The sequence below is a fragment of the Charadrius vociferus genome, unplaced genomic scaffold (genome assembly GCF_000708025.1).
Source record: "Charadrius vociferus isolate BGI_N301 unplaced genomic scaffold, ASM70802v2 scaffold1232, whole genome shotgun sequence".
Taxonomy (NCBI): Eukaryota; Metazoa; Chordata; class Aves; order Charadriiformes; family Charadriidae; genus Charadrius; species Charadrius vociferus.
Window position 1 is genome coordinate 15,809 of NW_009647250.1, and position 12,391 is coordinate 28,199.

The 12,391-nt window shown below is 51.7% G+C and overlaps 1 protein-coding gene across 1 annotated transcript in view; it reads left to right on the top strand.

The window, feature by feature from the left end:
- Positions 1 to 12,386, top strand: part of EWSR1 (EWS RNA-binding protein 1) — a gene marked incomplete at both ends in the record, with an annotated part of 27,966 nt that extends 15,580 nt beyond the window's left edge. Inside the window, 12 exons of the mRNA XM_009879994.1 lie at positions 1,455 to 1,641; positions 3,032 to 3,199; positions 3,990 to 4,207; positions 5,029 to 5,209; positions 8,252 to 8,286; positions 8,862 to 8,894; positions 9,708 to 9,826; positions 10,264 to 10,393; positions 11,205 to 11,327; positions 11,363 to 11,522; positions 11,898 to 11,995; positions 12,352 to 12,386. Coding sequence (XP_009878296.1) covers positions 1,455 to 1,641; positions 3,032 to 3,199; positions 3,990 to 4,207; positions 5,029 to 5,209; positions 8,252 to 8,286; positions 8,862 to 8,894; positions 9,708 to 9,826; positions 10,264 to 10,393; positions 11,205 to 11,327; positions 11,363 to 11,522; positions 11,898 to 11,995; positions 12,352 to 12,386 — 1,487 coding nt within the window. The remainder of the gene's footprint in view (positions 1 to 1,454; positions 1,642 to 3,031; positions 3,200 to 3,989; positions 4,208 to 5,028; positions 5,210 to 8,251; positions 8,287 to 8,861; positions 8,895 to 9,707; positions 9,827 to 10,263; positions 10,394 to 11,204; positions 11,328 to 11,362; positions 11,523 to 11,897; positions 11,996 to 12,351) is intronic.
- Positions 12,387 to 12,391: the final 5 nt, after the last annotated feature.

Below are 12,391 nucleotides of genomic sequence, written 5' to 3' on the forward strand. Positions count from 1 at the left end.
TTTTGGGCTGGCTGTCGCAGGTGACAAGAGTGGACAGGCTCGTGTCGCCTTCATCAGGATCCTGAAGCTAACCAGAAAACTCAAGCAGGTCGCTTGGGACAGAAAGCTGAAGTGTGGTTTTTTACCTAATGTTCTTTGCAAACTTCCTCTGCTCAGTTCTCTTCCTCTTTACTCGCTGATTCAGCCAGCCATCGGGAAGGGTCCTGATTTTGTAGCGGGGACAGCGAGATGTGGAAGTGCTGCGGCGCTTCGGGAGGGCACGCTATACTCTGCTGGAAGTACATTTGTTTTGCAAATTAAGGAATTGAAATAACAAACTACAGCACGGTTTGCCCCAAATGCCGTACAATTAGAAGGAAGAGTATGTCACAAGTGTCGTATGTTTATTAAAAGTAAGAAGTGGTGGAGAAGCTGTTATCTTAATTGATGCAATTAAGATCGCATCAATAAGACTGAGACCAGTTGGCTGCTCTTCGGCAATCGATGTTTTATATTTTTAGTAAGTCAGCTTTTGCTAACGAAATTTTTAATTGATACTTTTTCATGTAAGGCTCCGTTTCGTAATTTGAAAACCTGCTCGCGAGGTTCTTAACTATAAAAAGCCACCACGTTCATGCCGGGTTTGCAGTTCACCTCTGTGACACGCCAAACTGTCGGCTAAATTATATAGCAGCGGCTGCTGGAAAGACCAATTTAAATGGAGCTGGTTTGGGATCTTGGATGTTCTTGTAAAATTGTTCAGAAATAAATGTATGAGCTCTTAAGCTTTTTGCCTAAACCAAACTGAAATTCTAAGAAAAGCAAAGGTACACAAAAGCATCGAGAACTACCTTACGTGTCTTTTTTGACCTTTCTCTTAAGTTAACGCAAATGTAAAGTGCTTTTCTTTTGTTTCCAGGATTACTGATTTAAAATAAGACTTCATAATTGGCTCAAAAAGCCTTGTCAAGTCAGGCTGGTGCCATTTTGGGCTTTTGTTTTTCAAAATAGCTGAAAGGATGGGACCATACTTCTTAAATCCGTTGGATTTCTTTTACTTTAGGGCTAACAGGAGCTTTGTTTAGTCTTCCTGTGTTCAGAAGCAGCTGCATGCCTCAGCTTGCCCCGTGTGCGCTTTATTACATTAGCCGTGAGCTTCGGTAGCTATAAACAAACAGCCTTTGGATGCTGATGGAATTTTGGCTTCCAGAAAGCTCCTCGGAGTGTGGCTTTTGGACGGTGAGGGTAGAGACGGGGCTGTAGGCTGAGGTTTTGCAGGGCAGAGGGTTTCTCTGAGGAACGGGAAGGGATGGCGTGGGTTAGTTCATCATTTTCGGGTGACGTGTGATATTTTTGCGGTGGTAAAATCGGTGCTGTACCCGAGGTCTGATAAACCGTCAACCGAAGCGCAGTAGTCTGAAACGTTACGAGCGAAGGTCGCCGAAGGAATCTGATGAGGCTGTCGTCTGTTCTAGGTTATACCGCCCCGACTGCCCCCCCAGCGTACAGTCAGCCCGTCCAGGGGTACGGCACAGCCGCCTACGATACTAACACCGCTACGGTTACCACCACCCAGGCTTCCTACGCAGCACCGTCCGCTTACGGCACCCAGCCCGCCTACCCGGCCTACGGGCAACAGCCAGCAGCATCCGCTCCCGCAAGGTAACCTCTGGTTCCTCTCTTCCTCCCAGGGCTGGGTTTGCTCACCCAGCACACACCACCAGCTGAACTGGGGCCCGCTGGTTTCGCTTAAACCTTTCCTCTGCCTGTTGTGTTTGAGCTTTGCTCTTGCCGCATCCCGTCCCATCGTGTTTCAGGGCCGGGGGAAGCAGCGTAGGAAGGTTCTGCTCCGGCGCGGTGAGTCAGCACTGATAGTGGGAGATGCGGAGAGTAACCGAGCAGCAAAAATGAGCTCTTGACTCACGGCGTAGAACAGAAAACGGACCAGTCTGATCTGATCTTGAGTCACAGGGTCAGGCAGGATACTGTTACGTACTGTGACTTCTGGAGTGGCTGCACACGCTGAAGACAATTTCCTTTTTAAATCTCTTGTGTCTGGGCACTGTCAATAGTATGTTGAGTTTAATTGTTTGCTCAGGACATGAAAGTTTTACAATACGTAATGGAAACTTGTTTAGTAGCGAGTAAAAACTGCTTTATTCGTTTACCTGATGTTTGTAGCAACCACTCCAGTAAGGAAAGGCGGAGCCCGGCACAGCTCTGTCCGCGTCTGACAGATTACACTTTAAGTATGAATGCTGACATCATTTGAAATCATTTTTTCCCAGCTTGTACAGCAAAAGTAGCTTAACTCTTCTTACTCCGCTCTGATAAACGCGTAGAGATTATAAACAGTATGGGACAAATATAAAAGAAGGGGACATGCAAATCACATGCAAAGGGTTCTCTTTATTTTCAGGCCTTGAGAGTTAATACTAAACGTAGAATCGTAGAACGGTTTGGGTTGGAAGGGACCTTTAAAGGTCATCCAGTCCAACCTCCGACATCCTTCCCCTTTCATCGGGTAACGTATGTGGGGCAATATGTGCTCGCACTGGATTCTAAACCAAACAATGGTGCATTTAACTGACGGCGTTTCTGACTGTTTCCGAGCTAATCGTTTCCGAGTGTTGTGCAAAACCAGCTTGAGTGGAGGGGCAGTGCTGCTGCCCTCTCTCCTGCCCGTTTCACGTCCTCCACTCAATTCTAGAGCCAAAGCCGAAATCCCCCGCCTTTGGTTTCATAATGCGGCCGGTGAACAGCAGCTGTAGTACTACTCTCTGCTCTCTGTTCGGGATGCCTCCCGGGCCTTTCCCGATGGCCGGGAGCGTGCAAATACCCAGTCAGCAGGTGCTAAAATGTTTATAGTGTTTAATGAGCTTCTATCAGCTGCTGCCAGAGTGACGGACCCCGATGTGGTGCCAGTTTGTAACTCTACCCCGAAGAAATAAGTAGTGCTGTTCTGTCTAGGAGGGATGTGAGCGCCTTCGCTGCTACCAGAGGTGGGGCTTTGCACCAAAATGTTTCCTTCTTGTTCGATATTGCCCCGTAGACCCCAGGATGGCAGCAAACCAGTAGAGACCAGTCAGCCGCAATCGAGTACGACGGGCTACAGCCAACCCAGCCTTGGCTATGGACAGAGCAACTACAGCTATCCTCAGGTGCCCGCCAGCTACCCTATGCAGCCGGTCACCGCGCCTCCCTCCTACCCTCCTACCAGGTAACTCTCCCGGCAGGCTGAGCCTCTCGCAGCTGGCGTGACAACTTCCAGCTTAGCTTGGGCAAAAAGAGGGGTTTTCTCAAGGCATTTGATACGGAAGGGAGGTTTGGTGTCCTGGGAGGAGGGAGGTACGGTTCTTCTTGGGGCTCTCCTCGTCATAGGGAAGATGCGATTGAGTGCCTGAGTGTCTCTGCGTGCCGTGTTGTTATCCATCAGCTGAAAATATTTCAGTGCCAAGGCAGAAAGGGACACCGTGACCTGCGTTGCGCTGGTTTTTGGCCTGGCACTTTTGCCTCTTTCTGAAGGTATCAACAAATTGTGAACAGTCGCCTGGATTTTGCTTCGAGCAGGTTTATTTTGCCTCCTGCCACCAGACTGGCCTCCATAGCATGACTTCACCTTTTTAAACGGGTTTACGACAAGTACATATGGCTTATAATTGCATTACCTTCTAGCGCGAGCCACTCCTGCAGCCTTAATGCCCGTTGCCAGGGAATTGGCTCATCGTTCCGTCTTTCCAATGCTTTTGTCTTCCAGCTATTCCTCCACACAGCCGAGCAGTTACGATCAGAGCACTTACTCCCAGCAGAGCACCTACGGGCAACAGAGCACCTACGGACAACAGACTAGCTATGGCCAGCAAAGCAGCTACGGGCAGCAGCCGCCGCCGCCGACCAGTTACCCGCCCCCGACGGCAGCCTACAGCCCGGCGAGCCACTCCTGCAGCCTTAATGCCCGTTGCCAGGGAATTGGCTCATCGTTCCGTCTTTCCAATGCTTTTGTCTTCCAGCTATTCCTCCACACAGCCGAGCAGTTACGATCAGAGCACTTACTCCCAGCAGAGCACCTACGGGCAACAGAGCACCTACGGACAACAGACTAGCTATGGCCAGCAAAGCAGCTACGGGCAGCAGCCGCCGCCGCCGACCAGTTACCCGCCCCCGACGGCATCCTACAGCCAGGCCCCGAGCCAGTACAGCCAGCAGAGCAGCAGCTACGGCCAACAGAGTGAGTGCGCTCAGCAGAGCCGCCTGGTTGTGGAGAAAAGGGTCGGTCTGCCTTGCTTTTGCGGGGTGGGCTGCCTCTGAAGGAGGTTTGGCCTTAATTCGGGTCCAAAGCGTGCCGCTGTGTTTGAAGGGAGAGCGGGCTGTAGCTGGGTTTTGCCCTTTCTCGCTGTAAAAACGTCTTGCCCGAGGCGGTGGTGAATCGCCGTACTCCCCTCAGCGTGGCGGAGGTTAAGAGGTGGTTGGAAAAAAAAAAACCCACAAAAGTACAAAATAAATAACTGCTGCGGCTGGAGCGGGAGAGACTCGGTGTGAACCATTCTGTTTGGGCAGGGGTCAGACCGGTAGGGCCTGACGTCCAACTTGATGCTGCAAACAGAAAGCGGCGCATCTCTCCTTAAATTAACGCTGCTGCTGGAAGCGCTGGAGCAAACGGTTGTCATAGAATCATAGAATCCTCTGGGTTGGAGGGGACCTATAAGATCATCGAGTCCAACCATTAACCGGACACTGCCAAACCCACCACTAACCCACGTCGCTCAGCACCACGGCTGCCCGTCTGTTAAACCCCTCCAGGGATGGCGATTCCACCCCTTCCCTGGGCAGTCTGTGCAGTGTTCGATAACCCTTTCGGTGAAGAAATTTTTCCTAACGTCCATCCTAAACCTCCCCTGGCACAACTTGTGGCCGTTTGCTCTCGTCCCGTCGCTCGTCACGATTACGTTCTGGTGCCGAAGGCAGGTAAAAGGGTTTAAAAAGGGGACGGGCAGCTTCCACCCACTCTTGTCCGCAGCTCCCTAACGTTTTTGTTACAAACTTCCTCAGGTTCATTCCGTCAGGACCATCCCAGCAGCATGAACGTATACGGACAGGAATCCGGAGGCTTTTCAGGCCCAGGAGAGAACCGGAATATGAGCGGCCCTGATAACCGGGGCAGGGGAAGAGGGGGATATGATCGCGGAGGCATGAGCAGAGGTGGGCGGGGAGGAGGACGCGGTGGAATGGGGTAAGAGCAAATCTTTTCTCCTTTTATCTAATTCTGTTTTACCCGTAGGATTTGCAATGAAAAGAAGGGACTGAAAGGTTGTGACATTCCCAACGGTACTTCCATGGAGAACATCTCCCTAGCAGCATTGCTTCTAATCCATGGAAATATTATCCTAGGGGAAATAGGAGCAGGATCTATTTTTTATTTTCTGTCCTGCAGCTGGTTGGGCCCCGGGGCGGAGGGGAAATTAGGGGTATTGCTCAACCTGGAACTTTCAGCTCCCTTCGTGGTCGCGCAGAGGCGAAATCCTCTGTGGGGTTTAACAATAACTCCGGATCGAACACACACAAACCTTCCGCCAGGTCCAGGAGTCACTCCCTGTGCCTCAGTAGTGGGGAATCAGGAGAGTTCAGGTACGTACAAGGCAGAAGCCTCGTGTCAGCCCCGCGTTACGCCATCAGCCTCTTCACCTTAGCGCTAGCAGGCGGAGCTACGGCCGTAAGCGTATGCCTGGGGCAGATCGCTGCTGTCGAAGCCATGACTCTGAGTGGCCAGAACACTTAGAGCTTGGTCGGAGAGTGAAGAAAGACCCCGAGAAAGTAAAGAGATCTGGTTCGGCTCCCGGGACTGCTCCCCCTCGGAGCTTTTCAGGTGGTCTAAATCAGTTTGGCCATTTTAACTGATGGCAAAATCTGGTTTGGTAAACCTGTGCCTTCAGGTCAGCGAGCGGTGTGTCTCCCTGTCTGTGATGTTTGTTTGGCTAGCGGCGAGGAAGGAGGAACTTTAATCCCCGAGGCTCCTAAGAGAAGGAAGGTGTAGCTTTGTGTGTGTTCCATCCCTTCGCACCGTCGTTCAGAGCTATGCAGAACGTCCCGAGGTGCACACTGGAGAGGTGGCGTGGGATGCGCAGTGCCGAGCCCCGGTATTTGGCGGGGCAGCCGGAATCGCAGCTTCTCCTCGAGAGGCGGCTCCTTAAAGGTGTTTTACAACCTGGTGGCAACCAGAGTTTGGCGATCGATAGTCCCGTTCTGCATAGCTCTGGCGATTTGAATTGAAGTGGCATGAAATCTTTATCGGAGAAATACAACCACCGGTGTACGGAAGAAAAAGACTGGTTTGTGTTGGAACACAACTGGCTTGAATTGGCTCGAGTGGAACAGAGTTCCGTGGTTCTGCATAAAGATTTCACCCATGATGTATTTATCTCTAACGGTTTAAAGTAGATGTAGACACTTGAAACGTCTATCATCACATCTTCAAATTTCTAGCCCCTTCGGAGCTTCTCATGCAAAAGATTTGTCGTCTGTCTCTTGATTTCACCCCCTAATCCGAGCTTAAATTGCGTAACGTAGCGATTTCCGCCCGACTAGAGCGTTACAGAGGGTCCCCCGCTTTATGGACGTAGACTTTCTGCTGTCCATAGAAAAGGTGGCCTTCCTAGGAACGCCAAGGGGCAGGTAGGGGAACTCGGCCCTTCTTATCATGCTGTGGTGATGGATTTCAGTGTCTCCGGCAGGTAAGGAGCTCGATGTTATTAACGTGCCCTTTTTCATTGCCTCAATTATTTTATATTTTCATTGGCTGTTAAACATGGAAACTTTTTAACATGCTTTGTCGCATTTATATGCTACAGGTTACAAAGTGAGAGCCTTGTATACACTTCAGTACTTAAAAAGTACCCGTACTCAGTACTCAGCCGGCAGCATAATGAAAAGTGGGACTAGACACGGTGTCCATATGGAGAGGAAAAATATACATAGAATATTTTTAACCAAATGTATTGATTGTATAAATGGAATCCTTCTGTAACTTTGGTAACTGCGTACTTGTTGTTTGGTAATAAAACCAGAGGAGGTATACTACTTTAGAATTGTGTAACGTTAAAAAGTGTAAACGTATATGTTTTAAAAAAAAAAAAAAAAAAAAAAAAAAAAAAAAAAAAAAAAAAAAAAAAAAAAAAAAAAAAAAAAAAAAAAAAAAAAAAGAGAGACATTACGTGAAATGGTGTGTACTTTAACGAAAGGAGGCAAAGCTGCATGCAACAGCTTGAAACTGTGTATTGACGACTTTTTTCTTTCCAGTATTAGAGGTGCAATACTTGCTAGAAAATAGGCGGTGCTCTCCCTCCTCTGCTCCTCTCCTTCCAAACAGCTTTCCGTCTCTCCAAAACGAGCGAGAAACATCAAAATAATCCTTTTCAGGTGGCATTTGCCTAATTAACCGGCGCTTAGCAAGCAGTCTTTAGCTGAACGCTTCAGCCAAAGCTTTCGACGAAAGCTGCGGCCCTCAGTTGGCATCGGCGCCTGCCGCAAATCTGCCGTCCTCGGTCCGTGTCCACAAAGCTGCACCCCAGGCCTTCGAGCCCCCGCTGTATTCTGTAAGTTCTCCCTCCGCAGAGACTTGTTAAATTCAGTAGTCACCTGAATGTATGGCTTTAGAGCGAGGTTTCGAGCGGAAATGTCATCTGAACTGTGTTGTAGGTATCGCGTATGGTTGTCACCCTACCTTTTTGAACTGTTAAATGTCAGGGACCCGCGGGCTCGTTTTCGCTCTCCTCCTGCGAGAGGCCGAGGGTGCACCTTTGTGGACACACAAGAGGGGAGGGAGTTGACCAGCGAACGACCTCACAATTTCTCCCAAGCAAAATTTACAACGCTTGAAAACGTGGTGTGTTTTCCGTTGTTGCGGTTTTTTTGGTTGGTTTTGTTTTTTGGTTGTTTTTGGTTTTTTTTTCTTTTTTTTTTTTTTGGTTTGTTGTTGTTTTGTTTTTTTTTTTTTGGCCAAGTATTGCAATGATAATACCCCGTACAAATCATGCAAGGGTACCGACAGCAAAAGTGGTGTCTAAAACCAGACAAGCGAGGTTTGCGTATATGTAAAGGAAATTTGAGCGAGCTGCCCTGAAGAAAGGCATAGTGCCGAGATGAGAGAGAGAGAGAGAGATGCATTGTTTGGAGATGTTTAGCCAGTGCCCTTCTTCCCAGTGAGCCGCAGAGGCTCAGAGCGGTACTGGCTTTGTAAAGGGAAAGGCCTTCATTTCTTCGTTTATCCCCCCAGCAGCGCTGGAGAGCGAGGTGGCTTCAATAAGCCTGGTGGTAAGTTTTTGAGCATTACAATGGATAGTGTTAAAAAAAAAAAAAAAAAAATTGAAGTCAGTTTTTAGAACAAAGTGTAATTTTTATTAGTTTAAGTGGTTTAAAATGACATATGCAACGAGACTGTAAATGGGTACTGCCGGCGATGCCTTAGGGGTATGCGGTTACAGGACACAGGGTAACGTGGAAAGAATTGAGCAACCACTTCTGTAATTTGGGGAAAATAAATGGTTTGGATTTAATAAATATATTTTATTTTTTTTTTTTATGTAAAGTAACTTTTTTATTAACGCACGTAAAACCGATTGGCCTGGTAAAGCATTAACCGAAAAAAAACCCAAAAAAAACCAAACAAAAAAAAAACCCCAAGCGTTATAGTGGTTAATGGTTTTGAAAAGCTGCTAAAAATCGCCAAGTAAAAGGTGCATTGCTGCTGTTTTGGCAATGCGGGTCAATTTGAGTTTAACCAGCGCCATCGAACGGTGGTTATAAGTAGATAGTGTTGTGTGTGTCGGTTCTTCAGCCTGCAAGGCGTGCACTAACACGGCTTCTTATGATTCTTTCCTGACTGGCAGGACACATGGAAGAAGGACCGGACCTTGATTTAGGTAATTACCAAAAAATCCCAGGACTTCTGCGCTGCAGCCACGGGAGACGCGGCCCCACGGCCCGTCCTTGCGCAGGACGCTCCGCCGTTTGCAGTCCCTTTCTGGTCATTTTGGTTTATTTCTTGATTCTCGTTTCATGGGAATGGCTGGACTGATGGAAAACCACCCGTGTTTGGGAGATGCTTATCCTTCTCGGCGGGAGCTCGGGGCCCCGGGGAGGGGGGCTTTTGGGGGAGCTGCTCTGCGGCTCTTTGGTTCAACAGAAAGCCTTTTTCAGGCAGCCTTAGCCTGGAGCTCGTACGCGCTTGGTCCAGCGGCCTCCTCTTGTGCCACCCCTGGCTTTTTCCTTCCTGTTGCACAGGCGTGTCTGGAAGTTATGCGTCAGCCTTCCAGGATCGGCACGTTGCTGCGGAAAAGGGGGGGAATTAGCGCGGTGAAGGTGGAGGGGGGGAGTGGATCTCCACGTGCGGGGAGCGCAAAGCACGGAAAGGTTTTCCTCCCCATCTCGGATGTCTGCCGTTAGAACCCAGCGGTTTAACCCCACGATTTTCCTGGCGCTGGGTGGGTGGGGGTGTCCGGAGAAGCAGCCGGGCCAGCTGGGCAGCGGGGCTGGAGGAGAAGGAGAAGGAGGAGGAGGTGGTGGTGGTGGAGCGTCTCTGCTCCCAGCGCCTGGGTTTTCGGGTCACTTCATAAATACGCTCATTGAGAGCGAAGCCGCAGCTGGCTGAGGAGATGACGCGATGCAAAGTACTCCGTTATGTCGCGTGGCTGCCTTTCCTCTCCCTGCAGTGACCCCGTGAATTATCTCCTTAGGCCCACCTGTGGACCCCGATGAGGACTCAGACAACAGTTCAGTTTATGTGCAGGGACTCAATGATAATGTGACCCTGGAGGATCTGGCAGACTTCTTCAAACAGTGCGGTGTTGTCAAGGTGAGAAGGAACCCGTGAGCGCAGGTCGGCCTCCAGCTGGTGGGGCAGGAGGGAAAGGGATCGCCCACCCCCTCCCCGGCCTGCACGGCGCTCCTCTCCACGTCGCCCTTCGGTGCCAGGAGCTGGCTGGTCCCTGCCTGCCTGGGCAGTAGGGTCACCATGGCCTGGTGGTAACCCGTAGCTGCAGCTGGGCTCTGGCGCTGCCAGGTGCACGTGGGAGAGGGTTCCACCAGTTCCAAACCAGTTTTGGGCCAGTTCCTCCCCTCGTTGGGTTGTCCGGGCAGTAGCTGCCACCGGCGGTAAGCCGGAGGGGCCCTTTTTTCTGCCACGGAGTTGCCAAGTGGCAAGTTGTCTCAGGTGGAAAGCAGACCAGGGTAAATCCCTGCTCGGCTTACGGGGGAGATGTGACAGGAGGTGACGTTTTGCTCTCCTGCCAGATGAACAAGAGGACCGGGCAACCTATGATAAACCTCTACATCGACAAAGAAACTGGCAAACCCAAAGGAGATGCCACAGTATCTTACGATGACCCGTCTACCGCCAAAACGGCCGTGGAATGGTTTGATGGTGAGTAGGTGGGGCGTGCGTTGGGATGGAATCGCTTTGTTCTCCATTTCAAAGCTAAATTCTTGTCCGACTGAAGTCGGCACTTCCCTCCTCGGCGCGTGGAGCATCAGAGTCATTTAAAAGGGCAGCTCTGGGCGATGGAGCTTTTGCTAAGAAGTTCCTGGTTTTACCTGGAACAGATAAGCGTGGGGCTGGGGCTGCGGTTGTCCCGAGTTGCCCAGGCTTCTGCCACCTGCTGTAGGATCACAGAATCATCGAATCGCTGAGGTTGGAAGGGACCTTTAAGGTCATCGAGTCCAACCATCAACCTCATGCTGCCAAACCCGCCGCTAAACCATGTCCCTGAGCACCACGTCTGCCCGGCTTTTAAACACCTCCAGGGATGGCGATTCCACCACTGTTCCAATGCTCAACAACCCTTTTGGTGAAGAACTTTTTCCCAATATCCATCCTAAACCTCCCCTGGCGCAACGTGAGGCCGTTTCCTCTTATCCTGTCGCCTGTTCCTTGGGAGAAGAGACCGACTCCCACCTCGCTACACCCTCCTTTCAGGGAACTGTAGAGAGCGATGAGGTCTCCCCTCGGCCTCCTTTCCTACCCGTCTCCTGTAGACACCTATGATAGATGCGCCGTCTCCCGTAGTGGGGCTTTATCGCGCTCCCCCGGATGGAATTTTGCCCTTTCTGCTCTCTTTGACATTTGGGTAAATTTTTCAATGACCTGGTGCAGTTGTGAGTGACGCCGGGGCGCGGCGAGTGGTGGACCGCCGGCAAGCGCAAAAGCGATGTTCTCGCCCTTGTATCCCTCCTAGGGAAGGACTTCCAGGGCAGCAAGCTCAAAGTCACCCTGGCACGGAAGAAGGGTCCCATGAACAGCATGCGAGGCGGGATGCCCCCCCGGGAGCAGCGGGGAATGCCGCCCCCACTCCGCGGAGGTAACGTCTGGCCCCGGCTGGGGGCTTCCTTGCAGGTCCCGGGGGACCCGGTGGCCCCGGCGGTCCCATGGGCCGGATGGGAGGCAGAGGTGGAGACAGGGGTGGCTTCTCCTCCAGAGGACCGCGGGGATCCAGGGGAAACCCCTCCGGCGGGAGCGTCCAGCACCGAGCCGGCGACTGGCAGTGTCCCAATCCGTAAGTGTCCCCTGCTTGCCCGCGTCTTCTTCCAGCAGCTCCGCGTGAGCCTGGCACCCCGGTGGGCAGTCCCGCGTGGTGACAACGGCCTCAGAGCGCCGAGGGGGCTCGTTTGTCCGAGGTGCTGGCTGGGATAAATGGGCTTTTCCCAAAATTACTTGCTGGGCCTTCCGAGGAAGTTCCTTTCTCCCGTCTATGCCTGGGGGGAGGGGGGGCGTGGCTGGACAGGCAGCTTGGGCTACTTGCTCCACATCCTGCTTGCCCACCTTTTGTGTCTCCTCTCCATGTGCTCTGCAAAGGGTCGGGGCAGCGCTTCCCACTGTTATCCAGCCGGGAATGCCTTCCCGGTCTTTGCTAACCGGTGTTTTTACCCAGGGGATGTGGAAACCAGAACTTCGCCTGGAGAACGGAATGCAACCAGTGCAAGGCTCCGAAACCAGAAGGGTTTCTTCCACCCCCTTTCCCCCCTCCAGGTACGTGTGGGGAAGGCTTTGCGGTGGGGCCGGAGGCACGCGCTTCCCGGGAAGCGCCTCTCTCCCACGCTTCCCAGCTCTTCCTGAGCTTCCTTGGGGCCATCTTCAGCACCTCTGTTCCCCAAAGCACCGCTTCCACCTCATTAGGCAGCGTCCTCTTAACGAGCCCCGTCTCTCCAAGCCCTGGAGGAGAAGCTGAGGTGTTGCTTCCACTCAGCGTTCCCAACAGCTCCGGGACCTTCTCCCGTTTTTGGTGCCGGAGCTGGATGTGCCGGGTTCAGCGGGGCAGGGTTTGACAGGCCGGAGGAGCTGGGTCTCCCCTGGCATCGCTCTGAGGGTCTTCTCCTCTCCCCCAGGAGGAGACCGCGGTAGAGGCGGCCCCGGGGGGGTGAGAGG